This window comes from Drosophila nasuta, chromosome 3 (assembly GCF_023558535.2).
Source record: "Drosophila nasuta strain 15112-1781.00 chromosome 3, ASM2355853v1, whole genome shotgun sequence".
NCBI classification, from domain to species: domain Eukaryota; kingdom Metazoa; phylum Arthropoda; class Insecta; order Diptera; family Drosophilidae; genus Drosophila; species Drosophila nasuta.
This window is the reverse complement of record NC_083457.1, coordinates 31541252-31560444: the sequence shown is the minus strand read 5'-3', so window position 1 is coordinate 31560444 and position 19193 is coordinate 31541252. Positions and strand designations below refer to the sequence as shown.

At 34.1% G+C, this 19193-nt stretch overlaps 4 protein-coding genes and 1 long non-coding RNA gene across 6 annotated transcripts; 4 read left to right on the top strand and 1 right to left on the bottom strand.

The window, feature by feature from the left end:
* Positions 1–1668: 1668 nt before the first annotated feature.
* Positions 1669–10863, bottom strand: LOC132792531 (uncharacterized). Its single transcript, XM_060801953.1, is given in 8 exon segments — positions 1669–2093; positions 2144–2360; positions 6258–6411; positions 8309–8445; positions 8448–8903; positions 8963–9198; positions 9249–9382; positions 10275–10863. Coding segments are annotated over 8 exon segments (2127 nt in total). The 5' UTR covers positions 10811–10863; the 3' UTR covers positions 1669–1836.
* On the top strand, positions 4237–5571 carry LOC132792532 (angiopoietin-related protein 7-like). 2 transcript variants are annotated; one of them, XM_060801955.1, is made up of 3 exons: positions 4240–4346; positions 4404–5302; positions 5361–5571. In XM_060801955.1, exons 1-3 carry the CDS (start codon positions 4275–4277, stop codon positions 5476–5478), a joined length of 1089 nt encoding a protein of 362 aa, XP_060657938.1. In that variant the 5' UTR covers positions 4240–4274; the 3' UTR covers positions 5479–5571. The 2 variants fall into 2 exon arrangements, with proteins under 2 accessions (XP_060657937.1, XP_060657938.1); XM_060801954.1 differs by having other exon boundaries at positions 4237–5302.
* A 1520-nt stretch (positions 10864–12383) lies between the features above and the next one.
* Positions 12384–14105, top strand: LOC132791390 (angiopoietin-related protein 7-like). The gene is made up of 3 exons (XM_060800281.1): positions 12384–12585; positions 12655–13877; positions 13947–14105. The coding sequence occupies exons 1-3, from the start codon at positions 12505–12507 to the stop codon at positions 14050–14052; spliced, it is 1410 nt and encodes a 469-aa protein (XP_060656264.1). The 5' UTR covers positions 12384–12504; the 3' UTR covers positions 14053–14105.
* A 495-nt stretch (positions 14106–14600) lies between these two features.
* Positions 14601–15826, top strand: LOC132791581 (fibrinogen-like protein A). Its single transcript, XM_060800563.1, has 3 exons — positions 14601–14710; positions 14767–15557; positions 15619–15826. The coding sequence occupies exons 1-3, from the start codon at positions 14645–14647 to the stop codon at positions 15707–15709; spliced, it is 948 nt and encodes a 315-aa protein (XP_060656546.1). The 5' UTR covers positions 14601–14644; the 3' UTR covers positions 15710–15826.
* A 939-nt stretch (positions 15827–16765) lies between these two features.
* LOC132790568 (uncharacterized) lies at positions 16766–18011 on the top strand. The gene is made up of 3 exons (XR_009632812.1): positions 16766–17199; positions 17276–17376; positions 17468–18011. It is a non-coding gene; the product is annotated as an uncharacterized LOC132790568 (long non-coding RNA).
* The last annotated feature ends 1182 nt before the right edge of the window (positions 18012–19193 follow it).

Sequence of the window (19193 nt, the reverse complement as noted above, 5' to 3'; positions counted from 1 at the left end):
TCTGTTCTGATAATTGCAAAAATTAACAAATTCGTACGCAAAATCAAAAAATTAAGGAATTTATATATTTTATTGTAAAACAGAAAAGTTCATAAAATGAATCTTAGCTCTAAAAATAGTGCTTATCCAAAGCTTTAAGAATAACCTTCACTTATTTTTAAAATTATTTTAGTTTATGTTTTTTTTTGTTACTGTAAAGTTGGTCGCACGCGACATTCACCAAATAATTACACATATACATATGAATATACATTATCTACTTTAACTACATGTACTTTAGGTATTTCATATATTGCGTATACTTTATATACCAAATAAGCTACGTATACTTTATACGCTTCATACACTTCAAATATACCAATCGACTTGGCACATGGTCCCGCAAATGGTTGTTGTCACCGCTAAGGGTACTTTTGCAAATGTGTAGCATACTTTTGGGATGACAGTAATGAAAATCTATTTTGCAATGAAAAAAAAAAAAAAACTTGCTGCACATTTCCGAAAATAAAAAGCGATATGCAATTTGTAACATGTAAATAAGCAAGGCGCTATATTAAATTATTCTATAGTTTTTTTCACTTAATTAGTACTTAATTTGCATAAGATAAATGCAGCAATGAAGAAAAAGTTGTATTAAATGCAATGTTAAAATTTCCACTTAGTAAAATAAAAGACAGGGGCCACAGCATTCGAGAGATGGTTGAGATTTAGCAACGGAAATGCCAATTAGAGATTTTGTGTAATACTCGAAACGAAAACTAAACAAACAAAGCAAAATACAAGTATTTCTCAGCAGCAGAATGGGGAATTTAATGAACTGGCAAAGGGGAAAAATGTAGAGAGGCCAAAGCAATTGCAGAAACAACAACAACAACAAGAAAGTTTAGTAAAATGAAGCAAAACTAATTAAATTAAATAAAATGGAAAAGTAAACAAGACCGAAGCAAAAGAAAACAATGCAAAATACCCAAACAAAACAAATAAAACAACCATAAATATTTATCAAAAGAAATAACAAAACAATCTGAGATCCAAATTCCAGAAATTAAGAACAATGAAATGTTTTTTCCTTTTTGTTGTTTTCGTTGTTGTTTTGCAATTCGACAGGCAAATGAATTAATTAGTTTTTATGCGGCAACACCTAAATACAGAAGTTAATGGAAATATTTCAAATTATGAATAATATTGTTATTATTATTACAACTGAAACCTATTTAAAGTAGATTTCTTCATCAGTTTCCTAAGCAAGTTTTTTGATAAAGTGGTTGTGAAATTATCAAATAAACAACACAAGTCGAAACTATCTTTTTTCTACAAGCGCTATTTATTCAATTCAAGAAAATTTCATTAGGATACCTAAGAATTCATTATAAACGATTATGATTATTAAACATTGTGGTTTTCTTCCATTCGCGCTCATCGAAGTCTCGTGATACGTTGCCAGCTGATTCGGTCCATTGAAATGTTAATGTTGAATTCTTTTGTTTTTAGTCTGGCACTTAAGATCTTTATTATTTACGATTATTTATCATTTGGATGGCCATTAAGTTCTTTCGATTTCGTAATAAACAAATAATGCTTTATGTGCCTACCACCATAAACAATGCGAATTATTATTTACGAATTATTATGGAAAATATTGAAAACTCTCGAAATTTATTAGCCACATTGCGTCTACTTGACGGCACTTTTATTGTATTGATATATGGTATTAAGTATATGTAGTATATGCTATATATGGGAATGGCTTATGGCGTCAGTTCGGAGTGGCCATCTGATTGTGAATTGAAATATGCACATTTGTCATTCCATTTTATGAGCCTCTATTCTATATTTTTAATTTGAATTCGAATAAAGACGTTTGAAATTGTAGTATATGCTGGGATTATAGGCATCATATAGTGGATGTTGCATAACGACATATCGAAAGTGCCAATGCTCGACAGCTATGGCACTGATTGAGATCAAATAGCCAATGCCAAGGGCCACAAACGAGCTCCAGAACTTGTTCAGATTCATGAGTGCTTCCTGCGGTGCTTGCTCCTCAGCCGGCAGACGTTTGATAGCATCGCGCAGCCACTTGGCAATGAGTCCTGCGAATCAAATGTTCAATCTGAGTGTTGAATTATCACCATGCACTCACCAGCTTCGCTCAAATGCTGTATGATATCATCAACGTGTGGCTTCAGCGCTGAATTCTTCTCCAGCGCCAACACCACTGGCATATGCACCACGCATTCCTTCATGATGTGCAGCGCCGTTGTTGCTCTGCCACCACGTGCCTCGTCTGCCACACGCAGATACCGCAAGTAGAACTCGTTGTCATAGTAAGCACAGCGGCCACTCGCAATACGCTCCGTCTGTAGAAAGTTTAATCTTCATTAATTAACAATATATGTAAATGAGCCTTATTTTAAATAAAGCGACTATAATTTACTTATATTCGAATCTTTATTCTAATTTATTTTATTTATTATGTGTGGGTTTTAGTTTTCATTTCAGGCATGGTTGTCTCTTCACTAAACAAGTAGGAAAGCTACAGTCGAGTGTACTCGACTGTGAGATACCCGCTACCCAATTTGAATAAAAGAAACATATTTTGCGATATTTTTCTCAAAATATACCGAATATAGTGCAAAAATACTAAAAATATACCAAATGGTATATGTGGTATATCGATATAGTATATAGCATTCAAAATATACCATAGACGGCACAATATACCAGATTGTCAGCCAAAGCAACTAAGACCCCTAGTAAGTAGGCGTTTTTTCCCATACAAAAATATTTCTTTAATAACTTCGACAATTTTTATTTGATCGCAATTTTTAGGAATCATAACTACTATAGTTATTATTATATATAGCAAAATTCGCAACTCTAGCTTTAAAATTACGCTTGTTATTCGATTTTTTTGATTTGCGGGGACGGAAGTGGGCGTGGCAAAAATTTGAAACAAACTTGATCTGCGTGTAAACATAACAAATACTGTCGAAAAAAAAAATTATTGCTCTATCTCACGTAGTCTTTGAGATCTAGGTGTTCATACGGACAGACACACAGACGGACAGACGGACATGGCTAGATCGTCTCGGCTGTTGACGCTGATCAAGAATATATATACTTTATAGGGTTGGAGATGTCTCCTTCTGCCTGTTACATACATTTCCTGTCGGCAAAAAGTTATAATACCCTTCTACCCTATGGGTAGCGGGTATAAAAATTGCCATCGAACTGACAAGATGTTACACATGAAAAAATAGAAGGGCTCATTGGAAAGCTGCTATTTCTGTTAATTTAATATTAATTAATTATATAATTTACTTATTGTCTAAACAGACAGATTGTAAATAACGAAGAGGAGAAAAATAAAATTTTATTTTCATTACTTAGATTGTGAGAGGTTTAAAAAAAGTAAAAGTATTAAAATTGTTAAGTTGTTTCAAATGACAGAAAAAGTGTTGAGTATATTTCAAATTTAAAAATAGAAAATTCCACAATCATTCGATAATCTATCAGAATTCAGTTTTTTTTTTTTCATTTTATTAAAAAAGATTCTGAGAAATGTTCACGTAAATACGAGACAAGAAAGCAAGCTACAGCTTGACTGTGAGATACTCGCTACCGATTTTGAATAAAAGCAAAACAGTGCGGTATTAATTTTAAAATATACCAAAATAACCAAAGTGTATCTTTGGAATATTGAAATAGTAATACCTTCAAAATATACCAGATAGAGTGCAAAATATTCCAGATTATCAACCAAAACAACTATGAACCCTTGTAGGTAAGCGTTTTTCCCCATACTAAAGTATTTCTACCATAACTTCTTTAATTTGCATCTGATCGCAACCTAATTTTCAGGACTCATAAAAACTATAGTTATTATTTTATGTCCCAAAAAATAAGTGTGGTAATTTGGAACAGACGATGATCTGCGTGCAAACATAATAAATGCTGTCGAGAAAAATGATATCTCTATATGGATATATCTCAGACGGATATGGCTATATTGTCTCGGATGTCTACTTCTGCCTGTTACATATATTTCCTGGAGGCAAAAAGTTACAATACCATTCTACACTACGGGTAGCGGGTATAAACATTGAGTTCCTCATAGATTGACTTTATTGCATCTGAAACAAAAAGTGCAGTAAAATCTTATCAGTCAAATATATGTATATACAATATATACAGCTTGTATTCCATTTAGCTGAGCTCTGGCATGATCCAATTTTTAGTCTGTTTCGTGTTTGCTTCGTGTGTAGTTCGAGATGACACCAATTATATTATATATTTCGCTGATCGTCATCGCATATGGAAGTTCTTCTTCCCTCGCATCTGAAGTCAGTAGTTGTATTAACAGAAGCGCAAAAAGTTTACAAACGTTTTTCCTTCTTAAGAAGCAATTTTGTCAAATAAGCCGAGAGATGGAGGCCAATTGTAGCAGATATACTTATGAGGCTTTGAAGCCTTTACTTGTTTACATGCGACAAATTAGCGAGGAGATCAACAAAAGTGATGCAAAGGATAAAGAAATTAAAGAACTGCAAAACAAGTTGATTCAAGAACAGGGAAACATGCTGATCAACAACGAATTGAGAGCGCAAATTGCTTTCCAACAGGCCACTATAGATAGATTAATCGAACGCATAAATGCGACAACAGGGGAGAATTGTGATAATTGCAAATCCGAATTAGCTGATAATACAGTCAAGTTCAAAGCGAATGAGAATCAATTGAGGTTAGTGAATGAAAAACTGGCAGAAAATGCAGCGAAGCTACAACAATGCGAATTGCAAGTTATTAAACATGCGCAAAAAGTTCCCAATAGTTGTGTCGCGTTCGGAGAAAGTGCGGGTGCTCATCAGATTCAAATTCCGGGATTAGATGCATTCGATGTGCTGTGCGATAGGGAGATAGCCGGTCCTGGGTGGTTGGTTATAGAGCAGCGTTTCAATGGCAGAGAGAGTTTCAATAGAGATTGGGCCACATTTCGCAAGGGAATTGGTAGCTTCGCTGGTGATTATTTTCTCGGTCTTGAGAAAATTCATCGCTTGACAACTGATCAATTCAATGAGTTATACATACACATGGAACGATTTGATGGCAGCGTTGATTATGCTCGCTATGAACATTTTGTTGTTGGCAATGAGACGGACAAGTACCGAATTAGCTTCTTGGGAGACTTTTCTGGCAATGTTAGGGACAATTTAAGGCCGCTTTTAAACATGAAGTTCACAACGGAGGACTCTGATAATGACTTGTGGATGGAAGGAAACTGTGCTAATTATCGACAGGCGTAAGTCATCTTTATTACAAGATACGTTTGCTATTCCACAGCTCTGTTTTTATTACAGTTTCTTGCACGGCAAGTTCCACGATCATGAGACAACCGATTATAGCTCAATATACTTTAATTATCCACACACAATAAAGAAGCTGATAATGATGATACGTCCAGCATTTAAGAAGTGAACACTTAAGTAAACAAAAAATCTAAAATCAAAATCTTTTTGTAATGTGATCTTTACACTGAAAGCAATAAAGAAATCAATATATAATTATTACATTAACCTTTTCCCCCTTTGGTTTGGCTTGAGCACATCAGCAAAAGTATTTAAACACGCTGTTTATAACTCTTCTATTGAAACAGTTTTCGAGATAAGAACATCAAACGGACGGACAGCCAGTGCTTTCAGTCAATCTATTCCGCTGCTGCTGATAAGGAACAAGTTTGTGACGGCAGCTTTTATATTTTTATTTAAACAAAACCGGACCTATCCCAACATATTTACGTCGGATGTGCATGGGATAAAGTTTATGAACGATAAACTTATAAAATCTCAATTTATAGTTCTGTTCATCTCTGAAATCATTGCACGTAATCACAGATTATCAAAGGTGACATCATATGTCTTTTTAGTAGGATTATAATGTTGAATCGATATTATTGAAAGAAATTTCCATATCGTAGTCTATTAAAAACACGAAAGCGGCATCGAAATATTACTTTGTTTGCATATTAAAACAAAGCGTTGAGTTAAACTGATTTAAAGCGAATTGATTGATATATAATGATATCGATACTCTGTTAATATTGACTGATGATACAATCATTTATCTAAAAATATAAATACATTTATGTACATATTTCGATATGCATATGATCATTTAAAATTTATTAAGTTTTAATCTCAATTTAGGGCTAAATAAGGCTGGCTATCAATAGATCAATCTGTGCTGAATCAACTCACCAGCTCATCAATGTTTTTCACAATTTCCATGCTGGCGCCCAATTCGCGAACAGTCTCATCGCTGGACTCCATAAAGAACTGTCTGTTCTCAGCGGCGCCAGTTGCAGGTGGAATGCGAGCTCGATTCAGATCCTGAAGCGTATCTATTGTCACACTATAAGCAGTACGAATGAACTAGAGAATTTATTTATATATTACAGTTAAAATATTCATTTAATGCTCAAAAAATGTAGACTTCACTTCTTTCATGTGTTTATATGTAAAATTTGATAATTCAAAATATGATATTCGATCGTTGTATGGGCAAAAATTCTTCTTACTATGGGATTGGCTGATAGTCTAGTATATTTTGTACTCTATGGTATATTTTGAATATAGTACCGTATCAATATACCAAATGTAGCCTTTGGTATATTTTCAAAAAGTATTTTTGTGGTAAATTAATTTGGTATATTTTAAGAAATAATACCGCAATATTTTGCTTTTATTGAATATCTCACAGTCTTGTTTGATTTATTTCGAACTTTTTGTCCAATAACTACATATGTATTATATAATTGCTCCTATGTCCTTCACGCATCATGTCTGCACGTGTTTCTCTCTTCACTCTCAGTTGCTTATCATCGCAATGCTCGCCTTTACCTCGAAACCGAGCAGCTTCTCAACAATGACGACTTTTTGGGAGTTCGCTTCAACAAAAATATAATTGCAGATTGTTAGCCAAAGCAACTAGGACAGACATCGCTATATAGTCTCGGCTGTTGGCGCTGATTAAGATTATTTATACTTTATAGGGTCGGAGATGCTTTCTTCTGCATGTTAAATACATTTCCTGCCGGTACAAAGTTATAATACCCTTCTACCCTATGGGTACCGGGTATGAAAATTATTATTTGCAGCTTGTATAACAATTGCTTGTTTTCAGTTGCTGTATGATTTTGGAGCTAACACGTGATGAACGGATGTGGGTTCAGCGCAAACGTTCGAAGCGGGAGAGAAGGTGATAGCAAATAGTGTCAATGTCGAGGCTATGTCGACTTTCTGTCGCCTGTCTAAGAGAGGCTTCTTGATAATGCTTCTGAGTGATTCATTTATTCGAATTTTGGTTTTATTTAGACTAAGAAATCTGAGTAGTTCAGTTTAAAATTGCCAATTTATTATTAGATTAGAGAAATTAATAAGAAGTTGCATAACAGGGACATTATATCGAAGTCAGGATCAATGAGCCACGATATTGATGATCTCACATAGACCTAATGTATCATGATCAGCACTCTCTCTCTCTCGCTGTCTCTCATCTACGTCACCGTGAGAGCGATTCTATGCCTTATCTCCGCTATGCTGACGCAGATGAGTACCAATTGATGAGGCGACACACTCATGCGTATTTTATATGTTTTAATTCATATTATATAAAACACAACAAACAATTTACTTTCGGTTTGGAGTTAATCAACTTCACTCAATGCAGTAAAATACGTTACTGATCCTGAGTTAAATTTATATTTAATGCAAATGCAATCTTGAAATGAGTAATACAAATCATAAGCAAAAACGGTGAACTGTTTTCTAAGTGTGGCAAGAGAGCTTTCACTTTGCTTATTTTTAACATATATGTATGTATTTACTGATCTTCTATATGTTGGTACTTCTTTAAATGTATGTCATGATGTTAGATCAGCATGACTTTGACATTGGATTTTTGGGCATATCATCATCAAAAGAAGCTCAAAGTCTGTTCAGCTGAAGGCAGAAGGAGGCATCTCCGACCCTATAAAGTATAGATAATCTTGATCAGCGTCAACAGCCGAGACGATCTAGCCATTAAAGCAAATATGTATTGAAGTGTTTAATTATCACATATTCCAATAACGTGACTGTTTTTTTGAAATGTCGTCTTATATGTGAGATAAAAATTTAATAATAAAACAAAATATATAAATCAGACAACAAATAGTTTAACATAAGGAATATAAATATGCATTAATATCCAAGTAGGCAAATAAAACTTAATAAAAATGGGGAAAGTACGTTTTCAAAAAATGTCTTACCGTGCCGCCGGATTGGCCAGAATGGCTGTGAAGCTGGCCCTGTAGGTGGCCACCAGCAGGATGCAGTAGATCCAATACCAGCCTGTGAGCACACGCAGCGGCCAGTGGTGTGGCATGCGTGGCAGTGCCACATAGAGAGAAGCATGCTGTACGTAAGCAAAATGCAGTTGGCATAATCATCGAACAGATCTCGACCATTTCCTCGACGCAGCTGTTGTCGATGCCGCGCAAGCTCAAGGCGAAAGCTGGAACGTTTCCACTCGCGTTGCTGTTGCTGCAGTTGCAGTTGCCGCCTCTGCTTGCGACGCAGACAGCGAAAGAAGCTGGCAGCTTGCCGGCTGTCGAGCAGCAGCAAAGCGTTGAGGAAACTGATCAAATAGAAGATGGTGCCCACAACAAACAACGAGAGCAAGACGCCCGCCCACATGCCACCACTGAATGGCAGAATAAAGGTCTGCCACGAGTTGTCCGTCGATGATTCAGGCGTCAGGAAAGTCAGACACTCGACACTGTGCTGCCGACTCAGCTCCACGTGTTGTCCATAGCTCTGGAATAGATGCAGATCCCCAATGCCAAAGCGTGCATTGTGTTGGGCCTAAGTAAATGAGTAACTATTAGCCATACGATATGAACCATTGATCAATCATTGTTTACCACTTCAGCCACGATTCGTTCTGCAATCAACTGCGAAGCATTTTCATTGCCATTTTCGAAACCCTCCCAATCTGTATTGCTCTCGCTCTCATTAAGGTTGTAGTAGTTGGCTTGGAAGTGCAATGTCTTGGCCAGGGCTGCAATAATCTCAACTTCGACGCCCTGGTAACTGTTTGTGCTCCTGTTCAGCTGCACCATGGGCACATGCTCCGAAATGGCCACGCTTAGAGATATGCCTGAAACACAGAGTTTAGTTAGAGCTTCGATTTCCTCTTCTCGCACTTACCACGCAGATCTCTTGTCTTATCTTTGAAGAGAAGCTGTCCATCGATGCGTTTCCCAGGCGACCACTTACCCAGATCCTTAAGCACCAGCCATCCGCTGAGAATGCCAGGATAATCAATGGTCGAGAGGCTGAAACTATTTTCACAGTCAAGGGAATCAGTAATAAGCTAGCGTACTATATAGTATATATAACAAATCATTCATAATACAGTATATTAATTAAAAAAAAGAATAATTGGATAAAAAGAAAAATAAATAGCTAGCTGACATACGGTACAAAAATATAGAGATATTAATATAAATAAGCGAAAAAAATATATAAATAAAATACTACATAACAAATACAATACTACATATAATTAATACATACCAAATAAAATAAAAAAATAATATACAAATAATAATAAAAAAATGTACCAAAAAGATAATAATTAATACAGAATATTAACATATAAATTTACAAATAAATAGGATACTAATTAGAAAAGAGAAAAATAAAATACTGCAAAATACCTCATTAAATAAAATATACCAAACACATTCAATATATAATACAGCAAATTTAAGTATAATACCATTACAATAGTTCAAATACTAATTAATTCAACTAACACTTATGAGAATTTTATAAATACTTGTTGCTCTAAAGAATCGAATATTGTTGTTCTTAAATTGCTTTAATTTGACATTATTCGGTTCAAAGGAATCCAAATTGCAGTATTTTTAAAATTGTTCTATATAAAAAAGTTTTTCCATATTTCAAATACTCGAACAATTTGCAAGCTAAAAAACATAAAAATTATGAATTGAATACATAATAAATATAAGAAATTTATAATTTACATTTACAAATGGATTCTTGAAGTCGAAGGCACCTGCAGCCTGTATATACTTATACTATACTATATAATTAAATGTGGCATTTAATAATAGATTTAATATAATAAATGAACAACAAATAAAGTACATTCAATGTGCTCATATATATCACAAATGTATAATGAAATTAGACAGTAAATCACTTTACCTGGCGCGTCGATGTTGCCGCTTAACAAACACAGTTCGCACAAACACGCTCCAGACGTGCCACATGTCGCGGGTGTAGAGTCTGGTGTCGTGCAACAGCACAAACTTGTGTTGCATATGCAACGCGCGACTCTCGTACACAAATGCGATCAACTGTTTCACCTGCCAGCCATTCAACACGGTGATCACATGCAAATCACAGCCGCTCGATCGAATGGCTTGCAACATGAGTTGGACGTGCGTTGAAGGTCGATGTAACTCGTCGCTGGCATTGATACGCAGCATGTAGTAGGGTCGGGCATCTCTTGCCACGGCCTCAAAGTATGCAGCATCGTAGATGCTCGAGTGGAGATCATCGGTGATTATTGCCACACAGCGTTCCACCTGAGCGCCCCACATCAGGCGCTGCAACAGTTGCTTCAACTGCTTCTGATAGAGATCCACTGGTTGGGCAACCAATCCAAGGCTGGCCATTCCAAATGTTGGCCATGTGGCAAGTAGTGCCAAGCAGTATACACTTGCTACACGCACAAACATCGCGCCACAAATGCCGCTAGCTTCTACGGCGCAACAATCCCTATACTTTTCATTCCCATTTTCATTCCCAATCCCAATCGCATTACGTATGCAGATCTAATTAAACTTGCCTCAGTCCCAAGCCGAGACCTAGGCTGCCACTCAATGAAGTCAGCGGGTCGGGTCAACTTGCAACCTGCTCCACTAACATTCAGGACATCCATAGAAAAGCATTTACAAGTGATTTAAAGCACACATTCAGGAATTTGTTTTCTGGATCTTAAAGAATTGAATTCTATATACAAAATAAAATCGATAGGCGTTTGATTATCATGCACATATATCAATTATTATTATACTAATATATTTTATAGAAACTAGATTTATAAAACATACGTTTATGCAAATAATGGAGCAACTCTTTTTATTTTCTACCAAATTTAAAAAGTTAATCATAAATGGTCTTGCTATTGTGAAGTTTAAAGAAAACAGTTTATTTTATTATTTGTTGTTTATTTAACATGTACATCAACTGCCAGAAATAAAATGAATGCTAATTTATTGCTCTAACTTATTTGATAATCTATCTGAAAGAGGACAAGATCACTAAAATCGTGTGTGTTTTTTTAGCTACTTAAAATTAATCAATTGATTTGGGCAGCAAATTTCGCATGATCAACAAATTTCATATAAGAGAAGTTCGATAAAAGTGTAAGTGACGTTTTACTATTTTATTTATTTTTGCATCGCCGTTTGCTCTACTTTCATCACTGTGCATCGCCTCTACCATTGGTACACATCAGCACTGCGACTGTGAGCTCTGATTCGCTCTGACTCAATAAAGACGCCGATATAGACAGAAGAAGGGGAAGAGAGAGAGAGAGAGAGAGAGAGAGAAAGGGAGAGTGTTGATCAGTGCTTATTGATGCTGGCTTCTGTAGAGTAAGCTTCTCTGACCCTGCAATATATATATACTTTCTTGATAAGCGGTATAGTCTTGACCGTTTGTCTATGTGATCACCTAGATCTCATAGACATAAGAGTATGAGAGAGAGAGAGAAAGAGAGAGAGAGGGAGAGAGAGAGAGAGAGACTTTTTTGACAGCACTCGTTACTCGTCACTCAGATCAAGTTTGTTGAAAATTTGTGGAGCAAATCAATAAAGCCTCAATTTTCGGTGGCTATCGGATAAAAATTGTAGAAGTTGTATAAGAAATACTTTTGTTTGGTAGAAAACTCTTTCTCACTACGGATCTCAGTTGATTTGGTTGATAATCTGGTTTATTTTGCACTCTATGGTATATTTGAATGTTGTACTATATCAATATACCAAACAAAGCATATGGTATATTTTTAGTTTCGATGTATATCAATTCAGTATATTTTAAAATGCATACTTCACTGTTTTGTTTTTGCTCAAAATGGGTGACAGGTATTCCACAGTCGAGTACACTCGACTTACTTGTTTTTAATTTATAAAATTTGCTGTTATCAAAAAGCCTCTCTCACGCAGTCGATCGAAAGACCACATTGTCTTTTCTCTCTTAATGGATTAAGATCCTCTTTGCTATCAGCTTCACTCCCGCTAAGAACTTTCAAGCTGAACCCTCATCCGCTGTTCTAAAATTGCACGGCAGATGAGAGCTGAATTATTTGATTTAAATTGAGCTTTTAGTTTCAAATTAATCTTGTTTGCATGCAGTCGAAACATTTAAAATGTGTAGAATAAAAATTCACACAGTTTTCTTCTTAATAGTTCTTAATGTATTCTTGGTGGCCACAACTGCCTTCGAAGAGGTGAGAACAATTACATAAAGCAGTGTAGTACAGTGAGTACTAAGAATATTTACGTTTTCTTCTTATCAGACGTGTGAAGTCGACCGAGAAATGGAAAAAAAGTGCCGGATTCATAATTATAAAACCGTAAAACCTTTGCTTGATTATTTTAGACAGGTTAGAAATGAGTTAGAAGACAAAGACATTAAGGAAAATAAGTTAAATGAATTAAATTCTGATCTTATGGAAAAGTATCATGAAATTGTAAAAATTCATGAAAAATTCATGAAGGAGGCAGATCTATTAGATGAATATAAAAACAAAGTACTTAAAGGGGAAAACGATTTGAAATTGAGTCAAAATAAGGTTGAGAAATTAGAATCTATGATTAAATCACAAAAACAAATTATTGACAAATTAACACCAATATCCAAACTTTATGATAAATGTAAAGAGGAAGTATCAGATAAATCCAACAGTTTAAAATCTTCTGAAGTTCAATTAAAACAATTTAATTCTAGTCTATTTGAAAAGGATGAAAATATCAGGAGACTTAATGCAAATATCGAAATGATTACAGAGCAACAGAAATCACTTGAGATGAAATTAGAGAATAGTAAAACTAAATTAATAAAGCAAGATAAGGATATTCAGTTATACCAATGTGAAATTGATACATTTAACAGGACATCAGAAAATATCAGAGAACAGCAGAAAAAAATTGAATTGCAATTCAAAGATTGTCAAACTAGGTTCATAAATAAGGTGAAAGCAAATGAGTTATGTAAATCTGAACTTGATAAGTTAGGTACCACTTCTTGCATCCCTTTTGGAGATTCAAATGTTCATCAACTTAATGTTTCTGGCGTAGGTTTCTTCGATGTTTTATGCGATAGTCAGTTAGCTGGACCTGGATGGATCCTAATACAACAACGAGTTGGGGGAAATGAGGATTTCAATAGGGATTGGGCAACGTATCGCAAAGGTTTCGGTTCTTATGAGAGTGATTTCTTCCTGGGACTCGAGAAAATACATCGTATCACGAGTTTGCAGCGATTCGAACTTTATATACATTTGGTTGCTGTGAATGGAAGTGTCTTCAACGCTGGTTATGACGACTTCAAAATATCTGATGAAGGCAATGGATATGTATTGAGTTTGGGTAAATTCGATGGAACTATTATCAAGGATGCGATGAGACACTCTGAAATTCTGAAATTCACAACAATCGATCGCGACAACGACAAATTTGGTGATGGTAATTGCGCAGTTGAATACAAAACTGGCTGGTGGCACAATAATTGTTATGATTGGTAAATATTCCAAATTGTTATTTTCGATGGGATACACATAATTATTAATTTTTATTTTTTCTTATGCAGTAATTTAAATGCACCATATGAGCGAAGCCTATTTTTTTGGTGGGTGGGAAAAAAAATCGTTCTTAAAGAAGTTAAGATGCTAATTCGCTCTAATAAAAAGTGGTGACCAATTAAAGAGCTTAAATTCCTATATTTGACTTAATTATGTAATCTTTTATATGCACTATGAATTTGCTTTCTTAATAAATATAAATTTCAATTGTAATTGTCAGGTTTTTATATTTTTTTATTTCGGTTTATTTCACAACTTGTTCTTTCTCTGCCTAACGTTCTCTACATAGTGATCGCACGTTCGTCTCGTGCCCGATCGATACACCTATCGATCGGGCTTTTAACTATCGATAGATATTTAATCGATTAATTCTTAATGTTACCTTATGCTATATTTAAATCTAGTATTTACAATATTTACAAAATTATATATCTATATTTGGTATATCAAAATACAAGTAAGCCTTTTGTTGTACTACATATCCAATCTGCTTCTACATATTTTATGTTCAAGAACTTAAATAATCAGCATATAAAAAGTCTGTTCATTGTCAACTTTTTGTTCAGACTTCCATGGACTATGATCCGAATGTGTTATCAGTTTTCATAGACGTCACTTCGAAATATGTGAGCTGAGCTCTGCTTGAATACGAACAAACAATTTAATCTAGTTTTTGTTTCTATTGAGTAAAGTGCAAGAAATTGAAATGTTTACAATTCGAAATATTTTAATACTGGCAGCATCCTTTGCACTCACTGCTAATGAAATCAAGGTAGGCATGAGTGAACAGTGTGTAAAAGTAAAGTAAATGAATTCTGTCGTTCTCAGGCTATGCCATCTAATCCGGATATGTCAGCTGAGTTGGAGCAAAGTGCAAGAAAAGACAGGGAGATAAGTGCATTGAAGAGAACGCAGGAAATCAATGAAGCATTGATCAACGAGTTACGATCTCAGATCCAATTCCAAATGAGTATTATTAATAAATTAAATGAAAATTCAAGCACAAATATTTCGTGCTTTGATCCGACCACGATTCAAATGCAATTAGAGGAAAGTAGAAAGAAGTTTCATCGACAAAGTTGTCAACTAAAAGATGATCAACTAAATAGCAGTCTTCTCATTGGCTGTATAATTACTAGTGAATATATTACGCATTATGTTGTCATACGATATCTATCAGAGATTGGTACTATCTACGTCCCATGCGATTATCAGTTGGGTGCGCCTGGTTGGATGGTAATACAACGGCGCATTGATGGAGCCCAGAATTTCACTGAGAATTGGGACACATATCGCAAAGGGTTTGGTTATGCCGACAATTCCGACTATTTCCTTGGTATGGAAAGGATTCATCGTCTGACGAGCTCGAGATGCTACGAACTCCATTTGCATTTGGAGTTCGAAAACGGTTCAATAGCTTATGCTCATTACGATGATTTTCGAGTGTCGGATGAGGTCAGCGGTTATGCAATCACTGTTGGCGCATTCACTGGGAATACAACAGATGTTTTAAGCGGTTACGATAATGTGAAGTTCTCAACATTCGATCGCAACAACGAGAATATCAATTGCCCACGCAGTGGACAAAGCGGCTGGTGGTTTAAGAGTTGTTCGGAGAGGTAATAAATGACTTTAAAGAAATTAATTTGAATTTTAACTAAACTTAATTACATTCCTCAGCAATCTAAATGGAATGTGGAACCACTTCAACTGGGACTCTAATAATCTTCGAAAATCTAAGATGCTCATACGGCCATTGGAAATTAAATAAGTTAAATTCAGGCCCCAGCAGACAGTACTTCCTCTTTTCTATTAAGATTAGTAAATAAATAAATAAATAATAATTCCATTAGGCCACAATGTTCATATCAACATAATAACATATTTAATATTTTTCGACAGAAGTTCAAAGACATATGTTACTATAATTTTTGTGTTAAATATAAATTGCACTTTAATGCGAATCATTTACTTGAAAACATTTATATGAGAAGTTTGAACAATTGCTATTGAAAATTACAAAATGACAATTTATCATTCTTATGATACATTTAAGAAAAAATAATTCTAAAATACATTAATCAAAATTTCCAAAAACTAATTGAAGAACTTTATGATAACTACAATGCAAAAGTTGTTTTTCATCATTCCTAAAGCTTTCAAAATTAACTAAATTGACTGACAGTTTAAGTAATGGAAACCAAAGTGTAATGGCTACAAAATAAAATTTGAATTTCATTTGAGGCTTTGGTGTGAAATTCGGTGTGACCGAAATTAATAAAGCTGAGTTAAGGCAAAAATATAATATCAATACATGTAAAATGTAGACTATATTTTGAGTGTTCTGTCATTAACTTTCATGCCAATTCTCTACTTGAAAAATATAAAAAAAATATACAATCTCTTTGTAATTTTAAAAGTGTAGTAAATTAATCAATAAATTTCTGTTTTTAGAAAATACTTTGATAAGAAAGTTCATTTTAAAACTATCTTCTATTTATAATTTAAATTATAAATATGCAAACTTTATTAATGCATTAAATTAAAATGAAAATCTTGATCTGTTTAGATGCATCGAATTCCAAATTTCTGCTGATTATCGTAATCATTGATAAGTCTAATCCGAATATGACCCAGAAATATGAAGAAACTTTATAAAGAATTAATTTTAAGAGAACTTACGCCGCACTTAATTCCCTCAAAATCTTCAAATGGAAACTTTTAGCGAATTTTGTAAATTTAAATATCATAAACATACTTCTTTTATAATATAATTTGCAGCACTCTTTCGATTACTTTACTGATAATACCAATTATATGTTAAAGGTCACTTTAAGTTCGGGCCTTGAATTTCCGGCTGAGATTATATCGAATATTCTCTTATCACAAGTAATTTACTTTTTAAATCGGACCAGCACTAATTTGTCAGACAATCTTCATTAGGGTTTGAGAGGAGGAGGGTAGAAGAGGAGACATTAATAATGCTGTCGGAGTCGTGTCATCAAAAATCCGTCAAACCGATTAAGCGACGACCAGAAGCCACATTCAAATACACATTAATGTCAGCTTAAGTCTGAGGCTGAAATCGAGAGACGAAGACGGAAACGGAGACAGAGACGAAGGCGAAGACGAAGACCAGTCAAAAGGCAAAAGACCAGACTCGATTTGCGAATGCGAATGTTCAATGTTTATACCTGGGCTAAGACCTGTCCCTAAAAAAAAGTGCCAAGGAGCGAGGGATACTCTGCTCTTTATTGTCGTGTAATTAACTTTTTCCGAATCTCCGGATTTCGAATTGTTTGCACATAATTGCAATTTAATTATTTCTACATCGCAGCGTCGTCTTGTTTTTATGGATTTATGTGTGGGTCGCCAATGGCCATTAACTGCAGGTAGCCCAAACCCGAAACCCAAATACTAACCCGAAATCCATTTCAGGTAAATGCTCGAGTATTTTCCCAAAAACACACACACACAACTCGTGTTTTGTTTACACTGACACATTTCTCTTCCTATTTATTTTCTTTAGCATAGTTTATGGGTTTTCTCTGAGCTATTCGTGTCCACATGTCGAAATGAGTCGAGTCGAGTCGACTCGATCGTGGTGCTGTGGTCTATGCTTTTCTCACCCACAGCGGAGGGTGCAACGATTAGTTCTGCTTCTGTTTTAAGTTTGGTTGCCTGTTGACCAAAAGTGTGAAATTGACAATTCCATGCCCTGGGAAATTATGACAGATTATGCCAGCAAAACAGTTTTCCCACCTCACAGCAACCAAAAAAAACAAGATTTCACAGCTGCTTAGCAATTAATACACTTGTCCAACGGCGTTTTTTTTTTTGTATTTAATCCGGAAGCTAATTTAGTTTAAATTTTGTTCGGCAAATACTGTGAGATCATTTCTATCGAAATCTGCAAGTATTCCCACGCCTCGATCAATAATTCAAATGAACTGGTTCCAGATCTTGTTGTCATTCTCTCTGCACGCGCTTCAAATTCGATTGACATAGAAAACAAAGTTGTGTGTTAATCGCTGTTTTGCATAATCTAATAATTAAATAAGAATTTAATTCGATTATATTTGAACAGCGCTTGGATTTATTTATGTGATTTCGGACTGATTTATTTCAAAGTGTTTTCAATTTAAGAATTAGTTTGGAATAATTTTGAAATAAATCTTAATGTTATTTATACACAGAAAAAAAGTTCTAAAATCGAAATTTTAGTTGTAATACAAAAAAAAGGTGAGTCTAGAAACCACATCTTGATTTCAAGAACATTTAATATAGGACCTAAGTTCTTATTTATAAGAAGAAAAAATCGTCTAGATTTAAGACCAAAAATCTTATTATAATATCAACAAAATATTATTATCGGTTTTTTGTACTAGTATTGATTATTATTTTACCATTTTATGATTTAATTAATGAATGCGCTTTCAATTATTCATTGAGCTATATGTTTATTACTTTCACTTACGAAATATTCATCATCAGCGATGAAGAATAGATCAATCAACTGAGCTATAAACGAAAACACTCCAATTTAGATAAAAATGTTATAGGAATTTCGATGGATTACAGAGTTTTGTAACTTAAATCTAGGTTTTTTTGGTCTTAATTTGAAAATTTGACATTTTTTGTCTAATGTTCATAGTTTTAAGAATTTGTTCTTAAAGTGATCTTATTTCAAGAACACAATTTTTATGTTCTTGATTTTAAACTTGATCTTTTTTCAGTATTTTTAACATGTTTTAGGTAAATATTAATAGTTAAGATATTAGTGTAAAGCTCAAATACAAAAAAAAGACATAAAATTATATTGTAGTAAAAAAAAATTCTTTATGTAGTTACGTTGAAATATTCAAATTCATTTGGTGAACTTGACTTATCTAAGACGAATGTTTAACATCCTTAAAACGAATGTTTTTCATTTTAAAGTTGATCTTTTTTCAGTATCTTGAATAGGTTTTAAGTAAATATTAATATTTAAGATATTTATGTAAAACTTAAATACATTAAATGAAATCAAATTATAGTAAATTATACATATTAAATTCTTTACATAGTTACGATTAAATATTCAATTTCATTTGGTGGACTTGACTTAATTATTCAGCCTCGTTTATATTATTGAGCGATAGTCGATAAAGCATATACTATATAGTAGATAGATAGATAGATAGAGGTCTTTCAATCAATCGATTTGTTTGCACTAAATTCATTATCTTAATGAGGCATTATTAAATTATTCACGT

Bases quoted from the DNA above. Each gene is read 5' to 3' on its own strand.
- LOC132792532 (XM_060801954.1), top strand. From the start codon at position 4,275: ATGACACCAATTATATTATATATTTCGCTGATCGTCATCGCATATGGA. The intron at 5,303-5,360 runs GTAAGTCATCTT...TTTTTATTACAG, and splicing joins TGTGCTAATTATCGACAGGC to TTTCTTGCACGGCAAGTTCC.
- LOC132791390 (XM_060800281.1), top strand. From the start codon at position 12,505: ATGTGTAGAATAAAAATTCACACAGTTTTCTTCTTAATAGTTCTTAAT. The intron at 12,586-12,654 runs GTGAGAACAATT...TCTTCTTATCAG, and splicing joins CCACAACTGCCTTCGAAGAG to ACGTGTGAAGTCGACCGAGA. The intron at 13,878-13,946 runs GTAAATATTCCA...TTTCTTATGCAG, and splicing joins CACAATAATTGTTATGATTG to TAATTTAAATGCACCATATG.
- LOC132791581 (XM_060800563.1), top strand. From the start codon at position 14,645: ATGTTTACAATTCGAAATATTTTAATACTGGCAGCATCCTTTGCACTC. The intron at 14,711-14,766 runs GTAGGCATGAGT...TGTCGTTCTCAG, and splicing joins TCACTGCTAATGAAATCAAG to GCTATGCCATCTAATCCGGA. The intron at 15,558-15,618 runs GTAATAAATGAC...TACATTCCTCAG, and splicing joins TTTAAGAGTTGTTCGGAGAG to CAATCTAAATGGAATGTGGA.